The following is a 14,297-nucleotide window of genomic DNA, read 5'->3' on the forward strand; positions in this document are numbered from 1 at the left end:
AATAACTTCATGTGGACAGGCGCTGGCTCTCTAGGCGGGTGTTTCGGGTAAACCCAAAGCTTGCAGGGCTTGAAAGCTCCGGCAAGCAGAAATAAACAGATAGAAGGGATAAGGACTGGCGCAGATAAGGATTTCTTTCTCTGGTGGGAAGAGCAGAGCCTGTTTGAGAAGGGTGTTGTCCAGACACGTCCCGTTTTAGACCCTGAAGGTGTCCCTGGATCAGCAAAAGTCCCCAGCCTGGATGGGTGGCTGCGGGCTGGGTCCCTGCACCGGTAACTCCCAGTGCTGCTGTGGGAGCTGGTCCCTCGGGTGGCCGAGGAGCCGTCCCTGGCTGCCTTCTCTTGTTCCAGACACGGAGAACAGGAATGGGAGCATCAGTTTTGCAGAGCAACGGGTGAGGTTAGCACAGAAATGGGCAGCTTTGGGGGGTGCCCATCCTTGGGTGGGACTTTGCCGCAAGGCTGTTGGCAAAACATCTGAGATGATGCCCTGGACCGTTGTCACCAGCTTTGACGTCGCGGAGCGGCGGGTGTGCGCTCCACGTACGCTGCACCGGAGGAAAACGCATCTGGCCACAATTTTGGCTGGGGTCAGCATCTCTCAGGAGAATGCAGGATGTGGCAACTCTTCTGGGTATCTGTTTAATTTCTGTTTTCCTTTGAAAAGGGGCAGAAAGCCTGCCCAGAGCGCTGCCAGCGAGGCGCGGTGACTCAGCTCGGTGTTGGTCCTGGGCGGAGGGAGGGCAGCTCCAGATCTGCCGTGGCGTTTTCGGGGAGAACAGTCGGTTTGGGGGGACCAGTGCACTCCTGTGAAGGATGCGGTGGGCGACTGTCCTTTTCCCACTAGCCTGAGAGTGTCAGGAGCTGGGAAGCAGGTTGCCTGGGAGTGCATCCCGCGGCGGCGGAGGAGGGGGAACCTCAGGACCTCACCTTGAGCGGATGGAGCCGGTGGTGCCGGTGCAGCTGGCATCGAGTTTTGAAACCTCTGCTTTTGTAAGGTCTCTTCCTCAAAGCGAGTTGCACAACAGCTCCCTGGCTTGCACAAGCGCAGCTTGGCTCGAAGCTCAGCCTGGGGCTGGCGTTGTGGTCCCGAGGGCGCGGGAAAAAAGGGGACACCATTGCTTTTCCTCGGGAACCAGCGAGATAACGCTGCGCTGAGTGGTCTGGTGTCTCCGGTGCTGTTTTTACAATTAATTCAGGCTCTTCATTAGTTGTTGCTTATTAAAGGAGACCCTGGGGAGGGCGTGTGCTCTGCTGCCTGGGCTTTTCTGTAGCTGCTGGGGACTTTCAGCTCCTCGCGGTGTGTGGGAGGTGGCTGGGGGCAGAGCCAGCTGCCTTGCAGGGGGCAGGGGAGTCTTATTCTTTCGAGCCTGCACCTCCAAAAGTCGGTCACTACAACCAAAACGCCATCGGGACTGCTGTCCCTGGGGGAGAAGCAGCCATGCCCAGCTCCGGCTGGTCTCCTGGACTTGGGGACTGGAGCTGGGATAGCGCAGTCGGAACTGCATGTCGGAAGAGGGGCTGGGGTGCAGGCAGGGTCATGCAGGCTGCCAGATACCAGCACCCCACCTCTTCAGTGCTGGTTTCCCACCAGGATGAGCTGCAAAAGTAGGACTTCTCTGAATGCGAGGGAGCAGAGGGTGCTTGGCCGCGTTTGGGTGCTGACCCGGCCCCTGCGGAGGGGCCGAGGAGGGATGCCGGAGCGGTGGGAGGGAGGTGGCAAAGCTGAGCCAGGTGGGAACTACCAGGCTGGATCTCCCCGAGCCCTGGGCAGGATGGATCCTAAACACACTTCAGATAAGATCTTAATTCCTCTCTGCCTACAAAGGGAGTCTCCTACGTTCCAAGCAGCAAACATTTGTATTTCTTGAAGCACTCTGGTTTATTGACAATCTTTTCTTACTAATTGCAGGAGCTGAGCAAACCCCGGGGGATGGGAATAGGTCAGTTCAGCCCTTGCAGAACAGGCAGCAGGGTTCAGTCTTGCAAAATGATCTGGATGAGCTGGAGCTGTTAGGTGAGAGAGGGAAAGGCTTGTGGAGAAGGGCTGGTCACCTGCAAAGCGCATCCTGGCTAAGGCTGCTGGGACGGGCAGAGCTCGGCACATGGAACTCATAGTACGGTGATTCCTGGTGGAGTAGGATCGGGGTTATGGGATCAGTCACATCTTGCTGTCAAGTTTGCATTTGTCAGCCCAGCCCCGGCTGACTTTGGTCCTGGGTGCGAGGCTTCACCCTGAGCCTGTGTCCCTCTGGAGAAGCTGTGGCTGGCAGCAGGAGAAGAGAAATCGCTGGCTCTGTGTCCTCTGCAAGGGATTCCGAACTGCTAGGGGGTTGTTCCCTGGTGGTAGGAGTGATGCTCCCCAGCAGTTTTGCCTGTTCCCCTGGAGCCCCGTGGCTCCCGTGGGGCTGGAGGACCGCTCTCCTTGTGGATGACCCTGAAGAGGCTGATTCTCTATTTCCTCCCACCAAAAATACACTGTCCATCCATCCATCCATCCATCCACCCTGGTGCGACGGAAAAAGCCAGCGGCTCACCGGGGCCGTGGCGATGGGCAGCTGCGTGCCGAGCCGGAGCGGTTCCATGCCGCTCCCGACCCCTGGGTTATTTGTGTCTGCTGGGAAGGCGTATCCCATTCCGGTCACCGGTAGATCCTGGCTAATGATGTCTTGTGTGGCTAAATGAGTCTCCGAAGTGACAGCCTCTGCGCCTGCAGCCGCCTCTTACAGCCCACGTGTGGCAAGAAAATTGCAGGTTCCCATCCTGGGGCTCCTCTGCCACACTCTTCCGATGGGTGGGTTTGGGTGCTGCCCTTCCTGCCGGAGGGTGGGGGGGTGCCGTGGGGTGGGAGGCAGGTCCCCCTCTGCTGTCCCTCCTGTCACCTCGGGGAGCTGCTGGTGGGGACGTGGGTGCAAGGGGGGGTTTAATGTGCTTGAGCTGAGACCTGCAAGGGGTTATCGTGCTCCGGCGCCCCGCGGATAGCACGCGGATGCCGGAGTTATCACTCTCCTTCCTATCGCGAAAGGAGTGATTTCTCCGGGGAAATTAATGACGGATCCCATTTTATTATTATTATTACTATTATTATGGGATGAGGTGTGGTTACAGCACGGTCTGCATCACCCTGCTCTCTAATGCAGCGTGTGGATGAGAGGCAGCTGCGAGCCAGAGCGAGGGGGGTGGGTTTGGGGGTTTGGGGGCTCAGCAGGGGTGCTGGTCCCCGCAGCCCCGTGCACAGCACCCAGCCGGTTCCCAGCAGCGCTCACATGCCCTGGGAAAGCACGGTGGGGTGTACCGAACCCCGCGTTTCTGTCCCTCCTCGTCGCCCAGGGTCACCTGCACTCACCTTTCCGAGGGAGCAAAGGGAGCAGGGTGCTGGGAGCGGGGCTGGAGCGAGGACTCGTGCCTCTCCGAGGGCAGCCTGTGCTGGAAGCAGGATTGCTCCCGTGGGCTGCGGGTCGGTGCTGCCTGCCAGGCTCCTGCCTGCACAACCCGGTGCCTGTGTCAGGGCAGGGAGAAGCTGAAAGGCGCCTTGTCTGGACGCTTCCCCCCTTCTCCCCATCCGCCTTGCTCAGCCCTGGTGGCAGCCACAGCCCGGCAAGACCTGGCCGCTCCTGTGCCAAAGCCTGGAAGCGCCATGGATCCGGTTAAATTGCAATTCCCCTGTGCTGACGGGGAGTGTGCCTGCCCGGTGGCCTCCCTTGTTTCCTCCCATCGCACTGCCCTGATGCTTGGGCCATGCTCTGATTTCCATGGCCCGCTGTGCTGGGGTACAGGAACCCCAACTGACTGGGAGCACCAGCCTTGGGGGGGTGTGTTTGGGGTGAGATCTGCCCCCACGTACCAGCATCTTCCCCCACGGCTCTGGGATCGGGTCCACCCTGCTGTCGGGCATCCCCGTACGGCAGTTTTTTAGGGCTACCAGTATCCTGAAAGTTAGAGGGGTTAAAAAAAAAACAACAAAACTAAGGAAGATGGATGGAATTTAAGAGGATAAAAGCTTGCAATGAGCCTCTGCCTGGGTGGCTTTTTACCTTTCTAGCCTGGATTTCTTACAGCTCAGTGTGTTTGCAGCCAGCACGCGTGCCCGGTGCCCCCACCTCAGGATAAACCCCCTTCTCCTGCGTAGCATCCCCAAGCACAGCGGCGGGGCCAGCATCCCGCACCTCGGCTGCAGAGCTCTGAAGGGAAAGAGCCTTTCCTGAAAGCGGAGGGGATCAAGGACAAACGCAGCTCCCCCCCGCCCCCCTGTCGCTGTGGCTGAGCAAAGCGGGGTGGTGGGGCTGAGTCACCCCCTCCTGACACCCCACACCCCCCCTGGCTGGGTGTGTGTCATGGGGTTTATGTCACAGCTGTTTGGTTCCTCATGCCTGATGTTTAACACCTTGGGGCTGTGCCTTCCTGACGGGTGATGTTCGAGATGTGTGCTTTACCCCCCGGCTAGCAAAAGTTTTTTGGTTTTGTGGGTTTTGGTTTGTTTTTTTTTTTTTCTTCTTCTTCTCGCTGCTTCAAGCAAAAGGAGACTTGTGCCTTGAAATCGGTCTCTGGTGTTCCTCTGTGCTTTGTCGTCTTGGTTGTATTAACTTGGTTGTATTAACATCCTCCCAGGGTGGGCTCTGCAGCCTGGTTCGTTAAGCCTTTGCTTTCTAAAGTCACATTAGAGTTAGAAATCTAACGTGACTCATAAAGCCACGTACCTAAGGGTTTCTGTGATACCGCATGGCCGGGAAGAAGGTGCAGGGGCTCTGATGCGCTTCCGAAGCTTGAATTTCTCCTGGTTTGCAGGTCGGGAAGGGAAAATGTTGTGTTTGCAAAGCGGAGCACCGAGCTCTGGGGTATCTGCACCGCTAACCCATGCAGGCAGCGGTGAGCCCCCATGTGCTGGTGTCTAGCATCCCTCCCTGCTCCAGGCAAAGCCCTCCAAGCTGCGGGCACGGTGGTCCCGGAGCTCCCCCCCCCCAGCTCCAGCTGAGGGGTGGGATGCTCAGAGCTGGGCCGAGCCTGCAGCCCTTCTGCAGAATGGAAACCGCAGCCTTTTCCCCTGGAAATCCCTTGTTTCCTGCGTTGTCCTGGAGCAGAGAAGGGGCAGGACCTGCTCGGTGGGGTGCTGGCTGGGTCCGGCACCCGAGGGGGCTGACCTGGGCACAGCAGTGTGGCCCGGGTGCTCCTGCCCGCTGTGCCAGGTCCCACTCCAGAGCCTGGCAAAGCTCTGGGAGAGCCCAGATGGCAGCAGAGGTGCATCTTGGCTTCTCCAGAAAATATTATAAAATGTTTGGCAGCTTTCCCCTGAAAGGTGTTTCCAGGCCCAGCTGGCCGCGCTGTCTGGATGGGAGGCGGATATGTGAGGTCTGAAGGAGTGTCTCCGTAGGAGTGCGCGTCGGGATGAAATCAGCTTTATCCCGCCTCCCCCGCCGTGCTGCTGGATTCTCTGCCTCCAAGCTTGATCTTGGCACGGCACGCGAGCTGCCAGCACAGCCTGCATCCTGCAGGCTCTGTCTCTGCGGGGCCAGCCTGGCTTCCCAACCGTCCCTCTGGCAGGCTGCCGTCCAGCTGTGGGATGGGAAGGGTTACGGGGAGCTGCCTGTGCTGGCCAGACACCCCGATGTCTGGCCCCTTTGCTTTGGGGAGCATTTCTCTGTTGGGGGGGAACGATGCACCGGCTGCTTTCCCAGCGTCTTCCATCCAAGGCAGCTCCTGCTCTGCTTCTCCCACCGCTGGCAGCTCTGACCCCCTCCCCACAGCTGCCCACCAGCCCGGGGAGGGGGTGAACATCAGTCCCACGTGGAGCCCGGCTGCTGTGTCTGTCCCTGCTGCTTGCACAGGAGCCTGGAGGTTTGATCTGCTGGCGTGCGAGGCGGTGGTGACCTTTTAATTTTAATGACAACATCCAACTGTCTGCAGTGCATAGGACAAGCTCCAGGGGGGTGAACCCCTGGGTCAGGCACTTGTAGGCTGCTCTTCCCTCCCTAGGTGGGCAGGGACAGCTCCTGCAGGCCATGGGTGCAGGGCTGGATCCCCACCGAGAGGATGGAGGAGGTCAGGGTGTCAGTCTGCGCATCTGCTTCCCCCCCCCCCCCATGAAAACGGAGCATCTTTCTGGCCGCTGGCATCTGAAAATCAGCAAAGCTGCTTTTTTTTTGCATACGAAGATGTGAAAATCAGGCAGCTGGGTGCTGCTTCCTTCCCTCTTGGAGCCCTCGAGTCCAGGTTTCAGTCTGCAGAAGCTGCTTCTGCTTCTGGGTGACCTGGGGGGGGGTGTGTGTGTCAGTGGTCCTGTGCCAAGCTCCAGCTGCTGAGGGCTGGGGGGCACATCTGGCCTATGGCTCTGTGCTGCGTTGGCTGCCTCCCGGGAGAGCTGGATGCTTTAGTCTTCAAGCCGTATAGAGCTATATTAAAAAGAAGAAGAAGGGGGGAAAAAAAAAAACCAAGGAAAAAAAATAAAAGCAAACAAAACTGGGACTTTTCAGCTCCTGGGTGTGATGGGAAGGGATGCTGATGTCAGTGTCTGGCAAACAGAAATAAGGATGCTTGTGTTTTGCCAGCCTCCACCCTCTGGTTTTATTATGGGCTTCTGGGTGTATTCCTTCCCAGAGGTAGCTAAATGTCCCCTGATGTGGAAATGCTTGTGTATGGGTGTAGCTCATAAAATCCACGGGCTTTCGAGCAGGCAGCTTGCCACGGGTCAACTGCTCCGTGGCACGTGACTTGGGCATGCTTGTAGCCCACAGGAAATTCAAAATAAATCAGAATGACCCCAGCCCCTGCTGAAAGAGAAACAAGATCAGCCGATGCATAGGACGCTGTCCCAGCTCTCGGCAATGCCCTGTTTTGCTATTACTGGGTACATCGGGGGGTGGGGGTTGGGGTGTCTCCTGAGCAAGGCAGAGGCGGTGTTAGAAGATGCTGCATCTCATGTAGCGTGTGGGTCACGGCGTGAGGGTCCGCTGCTGAATCCACTGCTGTGCACACCAGCTTCCCCCTTCTCTAAGTCTGTTTTTCCCTTGTTTGTACCCAGATTCGCTACAAGGAGGAATTTGAGAAGAACAAGGGGAAAGGCTTCAGCGTGGTGGCTGACACCCCGGAGCTGCAGAGAATCAAAAAGACTCAGGATCAGATCAGCAACGTGAGTAGCTTCTAATCTCGCCATGTGATATTGCCGTGACCTTCCTGCTGCCAGAGGAGGCTGGGGGGGCTTTGCCCACGCAGCCGGGAGCGGACCCGCATGCTGATGGCCTCTAATGAGCACGCCAGGCTGCAGCATCTCAAAAACCGGGCAACTTTAAATCTTCAACCCACTTGCCCAGGCACCTTGTGACCCTCTCACCCCTCTCCGGGCTCGTCCGTGCTGGCCGGTGCTGCAGCTGGATCCAGAGGGGTGTCTGAGTCCTTCGCTTCTCCTGAGGTGCTCAAGCCCACGTTGACTGTGACAAGAAGGGGAGCAGCAGAAAGTGGCATCTGGGGGAGTGAATGTGGCCCAGGGGCAGTCCCAGCCACCCCTGGTTGTCACTGTCACCCCCAGCATGGACTTGCATGGTCCGGGCTCGCTGGGGCTAGCCCCACGCTGCTCCCCCGAGGGACTCCAGCCCCTCTTGTGCTCCCTCTGCTTTGTCTTGGTGTGTGGAAAGCCTGGCCAAAGGCACACCTCTTCCTCCTGTCCCTTTGCAGCTGTGACTGTCCCCTGCCAGGTTCCACTTGCCTTGACCCCTCCTGACTCTTGCAAAGCCCTTTCCAGCCATCCAGCTGTCGGCAGCGTTTGCCGCTGCAGCTGTTAGTTTGTCCCGGGGCTGCACACAGTCCCCAGGGTCCCACCGCCTGCTGTCACCAACCCTGAGGGTAGGACAGGCAGCAGCATCCCCTTTCCTACCTACAGCCCACGGCTCGTGGCAGCCCCTGCACCAGAGCATCCTTGCAGGGAGCTCCTTGAGGTGCAGCTTCCCTCCTGCCATCATCCTGCCCCCGCGCTGACGTGGAGGCATGCCTGGGGGCTGCACAGCAGCGGCTCCATCCTCCCTGGACCTTCTGGAAGGGGAGCTCTGTCCTGTGCTTGCAAAAAGACCCAGCTCTCTCCCATTTCCAAAAATGCTATTAAAGCCATGGCCAAGTTCAACAGCAGCTGGCCCGGCAGCTTGCGCTTCAGCCAGCAGCCTCCATCCGTACCCAGGTGCTGGTGGTGCGGTGCGTGGCGGATGTGGACGGCTGTGTGTTGCCATGGTGAACGAGGAAGATGCACAGTCGCACGTATAGCTGCGGCACTGGGTGCGGCAAGGAGGGGGGGGTAGGTCTGTCCTCTGCCCAAACTCCCACCCCCACCCCCGCCCCCCGGCGAGCCCCCAGCAGCATTTGCCTTCAGCAGGAGGCAGGGAGTTAATTAACCTTTAGCCGCTGGTGAAAGGAATGTGTGTTCCTTATCAGCCCAGGAGCTGTTGTGAAACCCTGGGAGGGCTGGATTCTCCCTGACCAGGAAACCCACCCCTGGAGCGCAGCTTTGCATGAGAAACCTCTTGGGCATCCTCTCGACAGGTGGTTCTGCCAGTTCCTCTCCTGCCTCCAGCACCGCAGTGCCCAGAGCTGCTCTCGCTTTTCCATCCTCCAGCATCCTTCCCTTAGGGACAAAGCCCCTGGGGTGGGAGCTGCTGGCTGCTCCCCCCGGGGGGGTCCAGGGGAGGGGGGGTCTGGGCTGGCAGGGAGAGGGAGGACCCTGCCTGCACCCGCAGTGGGAGCTCGCACACTCGCACACGTACACAAACATGAGAATACCCAGCAGGGCAGGAGGAGGTTGTTTATTCCCTCTCCTGATCCCATTGTGCGGTTCTCTGGCAAGCGCTGAGCTCTCCCTGGGGAGCCCCGGGATGTTATCGGCACACCGAACCCCGGGACAGCAAGGGCTGGAGAAGGCTTGCCGCTTGGGAAAGGGACCTGGCAGGGAGATTTTCCCCTGGGGGCAGCTTCTCCGTGGAGTCGGAGCTGGCAGAGGGAATCTGTAGAGGTTTGGGGGGGGCATTAAATAACACGGCAGAGAGATGAAACCAGCCCGTGTCCCTCCGCTCATCCCACTTCCCTCTCTCTCAGCCACAGTGGCAGCAGCTTCCCCATGGGCATCTGGCTGCCAGCCTGGGGTTGCAGTGACCCACTTAATAAAGGCACCGAAACAACCCCCCCCCCTGCAGAAAGCCTGGCTCAGCAGCCAGCGTTTCCCACCCCAGGGTGCAGCTGAGCAGCCCCACGGGCAGCAAAGCGGGGTGCCCAGCACGGCAGCACCTGCTGGGGCATGGGCACCTCCGCAGCACAGGGGTGCCCCAAACCATCCTTGGCTGGGGGATGTCGATACGATCCCAGATGTGGGGAAAACCCTCCTGGCAGTGGAGCTGTGCAAAGCCTGAGCCTCGGAGCGCTGGGAAATGCTGTCCCTGCTCCGGCTGGGGGAGCTGGGTGCTCCCCTGGGAATTCTCCTTTCCCAGGAGGGTGGCTGGGCTCCAGGCTCTGCCTCCTGCCCCTGCAGAGCGCCGGCTGTAGTGCCTTTCAGAAAATAACTGTTTAACCAGCAGCCAAATGGGCTCCAGGTGCTTTCCGATGCCAATGCATTCATTAACACAAGTGGCTATTAATTTTTACACCCACGCCCAGGCAGTTGGGTTAACCCTGCGCGCTGTGGGGAAAGGCTTAGTCCCATGCAGCTGGTGTCTTTGGTGGTATCTGCTTTGAGCCTCCTTCAACGAAACCCCCTGAGGCCCTTTCACGCTTGGGTTAAAGAGAGATTTTGGGGGTAGATGCTGGAGCGGTACCTTCACCGTGCCAGCTGTACCTGGCGATGGGCTGGGGAGTCACATTCGGAACTCAGTGTGTGCAGGGGGCACTTCCCAATGGTGCTTTTTCTCTGTGCTCCTGCAAACTGGGGGCTTGGGGGCCTGTATCTTACCCAGACTGGAAAAAAATCACCTCTCTCACCCACAGGCCACTTAAACAGCCCTTTTCCCGTGCCCCAGATTTGTCTGAGCAAATGTCACCTTGGTCTGGGGAGAGGTGGGGGAAGAAGAAACCCCCAGGGCCCGGCGGGGAGGCTGTGCAATGGCTGGTGCTGAGTCCTTGGTAGCAAAAATAAACGAGCTGGGACAAGCTGAAGGATGTTCCTGGTGCTGAAGGGCTGTGGGAGCTGGTGCTGGAGCTGGGCTCAGCCTCATGGCTGGCGCTGCAGGGCTGTCCCAGCTGCGCTCTGACCTCTCCTTTCTCTCTTCTCGCTGTAGATAAAATACCACGAAGAGTTCGAGAGGAGCAGGATGGGTCCAAGTCCCAGCGAAGGTGCTGAGCCAGAGCGCAGGAACTCCCAGGAGAGCACTAATTACCGGAGACCTGCAGAGCAGCAGCATCAGCCGTCTCATCACATCCAACCCAGCAACCCAGGTAAGCGGGGCGGCGGGGGCGGGGGGGCTGCAGGTGTCGCAGCCTGCCCTGGTGCATGGCCCTTGGGGGGCTGGGGCTGCAACCGGCTCTTCCTCACGAGGGGCTTTGCCGTGTCCCAGCACCAGCTAATGGCCCAATCCTTCCCCCCCTCCCTCCAGTCTACCAGCAGCAGCAGCCGTCGTCTCAGTCCTACGGCTACAAGGAGCCGGCAGCACCAGCCTCCACACAGCGCAACGCGGCTTCTGGAGGGGGGGTGAGTACAGCCAGGGGTTCGCAGCGCCCACCCCCACACTGCCCCCCCGGTGGGGCAGGGTTTGCTCCGCTTGCGCCCCGCTCCCGTGCAGGGGAGGAGCAGTTTGGAAGGGGCTGGCGGGTGTGATGCTGGGTGCCTGGTTTCTGCTCGCCACAGCCGGCACCAGCATCCCTGCGCAGTGCCCAGTAACAACCTCCTGGATCCAGTATGGCTCTTGCGTGGGGTTCAGCATGGCTCCTCGCCCTGGGACACCCCCCGTAGGTGGCAGCTCTGCTCGTCCAGGGCAGGAGGTGGGGAGGGTCTGTGCCCACTGACCCCTCTCTCCCCACAGAAGCGTTTCCGTGCTGTCTACGATTACAACGCGGCTGACGAGGATGAGGTCTCCTTCCAGGACGGCGACACCATCATCAACGTGCAGCAGATCGACGACGGGTGGATGTACGGCACGGTGGAGCGCACGGGTGACACAGGCATGCTCCCCGCCAACTACGTGGAGGCCATCTGAGCCACGGGAGGGGACAGGGCACGTGGCTGACAGCCGAGCCCCCAGCCTGCGCCGGCCCGTGTGTGTGTGTGTGTGTGTGTGCGCGCGTCTCTCTGCCCCAGCATCCCTTATCCCATGTGCTCTGGCAATCGCCCGCTGGAGCCACGTCCTGACATCTCGGTTACTCCGTGTTTCTGCAGCTGCCTCCAGTTTCTCTTGCCAATTTAGCTTTGTTCTAGCTCTGTCGGGACTGAGGGACAGTCTGCAAGGGATGTTGGGGGCTTGAGAGACCAAACCACTGCAGCTTTCCTTCTCCTTCGGTCCCCCTCCTCTCCAGCCTTCCTGTGCACTCCAGCATTTCCTGGCCAGGGGAAGCAGCCGGAGTCACCGGGACCTCACCAAAGGGAGGAGGAGACCATCTGTTAGGACCAAATTCCCCCCGCTCTGGCAGGGATGGGCAGAGGGCAGTGATGCCTGCGTGGACGAGGTGAGGGATGCTCGTCCCGAGGGCTGACAGGAGGGATGAGCTGGCAGCCTCCACCCTGCACCGCTCCGGCTTGTGCCGTTGCTTCTCCCAGCTCCTCTGTGCAGCGTTTCCATTCGGTCTTTGCTCCCTTTAGTCCTAAAAACGTGCACAGTCAAAATCTTACACAAAATCTTTCTCTCTCCTTGGGATTCAGAGCGGCTGCTCTGGGCAGCCCTGGAGGCGGCTCTCACTACTTCTACCTGGGGCTCCGGCTGCCTCCTTCCCCCTCCCTGATCCCTCCGGGCCGAGCTGGGGCTGTGCTGGCGCAGGTGAAGGAGTAGCCGCAGCGTTGCTTCACCTGGAGGCTGCTGCTCCCACCTGAGGGCTGGAGCTGGGCTGAGCTCCCCACTCCTCTGGGCTGGGAGGGGGGAGCACTGCGACACCGAGACCTCATGTACCCCCTGCGGCACCAGATATCTCTTTGGGCCAGGGTCTGGGGGTCTCCTGGGCGCCGTGTGCTGGGGCAGCCTCTTCTTCTTAGCAGTGGTCGCTCACCAGATTCACCGAGAATCTTCCTGCTTTTCTCTTTCTGCTGCTGGGCTTTGGGAACCCTCCTGAGCCCCCCACCTGCTGGGTAGATGGTCTGGGGAGCCAGCAGGATCAGCCCCATCCCTCTGCCTCTTCTGAGCCACATGTGAAACATCCTCCCCTTCTGTCACCGTGCTGGGGACCATCCTGGGTGACTGTCCCCTCCGCAGCTTGGTCTTGAGTGGCAGAGACTGGGGTATGGCACCCCGAGGCACCCTGCACCTCTTGGTACCCAGTGGCGGTGGCTTTTGGGATCACATCATGGACCAAAATCTCAAAGCACATCCCTGTCCCCTTCTCTTTTGTGCTCCGAAGGTCCTGGAGCTGGGCAGGGGCATAACTGGAAGCCTGTGCAGGGAGGGCAGGAGCAGGATGCTCCTCTCCCGGGTCACAGAAGCCGAACGCTGGGGCAGCAGTGATGCCTTCATACTGCCTCTGGTGCTCCCGCTGCCCTGTGCCTGGAAGGTGGAGACGGGGCAGCCGGAGGGGACCGTCCCCTTGCTGGGCTGTGCCATGGGGCCAGGATGCTTCCACGGGAAAGCTGCTGCCTTTGCTAATTCCTAAAGGAAAAAAGGGAATATAGGGACCAAAGCAGCTGAATTGAGACATTCCTTGGCTCTGTTTTGGGGACACCTCCTTGGGGACTGTGTGGCAGAGGAAGAAAGAATCCCGCTGCCTCGCACTTGCAGTTCCCTTTCTCAAAGCACATGGGGCTGCAGGGCTGGTTTGTGGCTGGTGCTGAGGTTGGGGGGACCGGAGCTGGGCGCTGCCGCAGCAAATGCTGTCCTGGTGGGGAGGGGGCTCCTGGCAGGGCAGAGACCCGCCGGGAGGGCACGAGCTGGGGAAAGGGGAGCATTTTGCTCCTGGCCTGTTCCCCAGCCAGCGGCAATGGGAGTGGGGAGAATAACGGAGGCTCCTGGCACCGTTGTCCCCTCGGGGTGAAAGCAGGACCCCAGAGCAGCCGGGATGGGCTTTACGGGATGGGAATCCCGGTTGGTGCTAAAACAAGCAAGCACAAGAGCAAGGGAGAGGGGGCAGCTGGGCTGGAGGGGGGGGCAGTCTGCATCTCCCTGCTAATCCTCTTAATCACGTTCTTGTCTGGGAATGGGGGGGGCCTATCAATGTGAATAAACCGTTTTTTAATGGACCAAATCACACAGGCAATTAGGTTTTGGTATACAGACCTTTTTTTAATGCTACCTTGAAACCATTGTCCTAATTCTCCCCTCCCATGCCCTGCCCCTTCTCCCCTGCCGTGGGAAACGAACCTCTTACTGCTTGATTTCTGCCTTTTCTCTCAACTTATGCACTTTTTTGCCTTTTTTCATAGCTGAAAAGCACCTAAATCTGTATTTAAAATAAATAAATAAATGAGATGGTTAAAAAAAAAAATAATTAAAAGCTAAATTGCTTCTCATCACGTGTAAAATAGACCTTGTCCATCCCAGCTTCCCTGGTTGCGTCTCAATGCTGAGCTTAGAACGTGTTTTCTTCCGGATCCGTCGCTTGATTGGGGTTTGTCCTTGTGTACTCCTTCCCGTCGGGTTGAGCACCCACCAAGAAAAAACATTATTTGGCCTTTTTAACCGAACCATCGAATGGAACAAACCAACCAATTCTCTTCCCGGTTTACTCGAATTAAAAATAAAAGTATAATTTTTACCTGCCAATTGTGCTGGCTTTGATTGTGGTCACTTTTCTGGCCATTTTCCTGCTCCCTTGGGACACGGTGGGGTTCTCAGGTCTGGGGGTGGCTGCCGGAGCTGGGGTCCTCGCTTCTGCCTGGCTTCCCTGGGAGTGGGAAACGCTGGCATCCCTGGGAACTGACCTGGGATGCAGCTTCTTGGTCCGTCCCTCGCTCTCTGCATGGCTTGAAGCCAAGGGATGTGCTCAAAGGGTTCAGGGACCCGCCGCAGCGTGTCCAGCTGATGTCAGGAGATGCCTCCCTGCTTGCTGACCCACTGGGGGGTCTTGCTCCTGGAGGCCAAACACCAGCTACAGCGTGGCTCTGGGATCTGCTGGGGTTCAGCTCTGCCGGGGGCTGCTCTGGAGACCAGACCCATCCAGGGAAATGGTCAACTTTGCTGTGGGCAGTGTAGCAAGGACACC

At 59.0% G+C, this 14,297-nt stretch overlaps 1 protein-coding gene across 1 annotated transcript in view; it reads left to right on the top strand.

The window, feature by feature from the left end:
* The window catches only part of LASP1 (LIM and SH3 protein 1), a 33,867-nt gene extending 20,009 nt beyond the window's left edge, over positions 1-13,858 (top strand). Inside the window, exons 4-7 of the mRNA XM_080369539.1 lie at positions 7,015-7,122; positions 10,241-10,397; positions 10,556-10,650; positions 10,982-13,858. Of these exons, the coding sequence (XP_080225665.1) occupies positions 7,015-7,122; positions 10,241-10,397; positions 10,556-10,650; positions 10,982-11,155 (534 nt within the window). The 3' untranslated portion in view covers positions 11,156-13,858. The remainder of the gene's footprint in view (positions 1-7,014; positions 7,123-10,240; positions 10,398-10,555; positions 10,651-10,981) is intronic.
* Positions 13,859-14,297: the final 439 nt, after the last annotated feature.

The sequence above is a fragment of the Falco punctatus genome, assembly GCF_963210335.1.
Source record: "Falco punctatus genome assembly, chromosome: 19".
Taxonomy (NCBI): Eukaryota; Metazoa; Chordata; class Aves; order Falconiformes; family Falconidae; genus Falco; species Falco punctatus.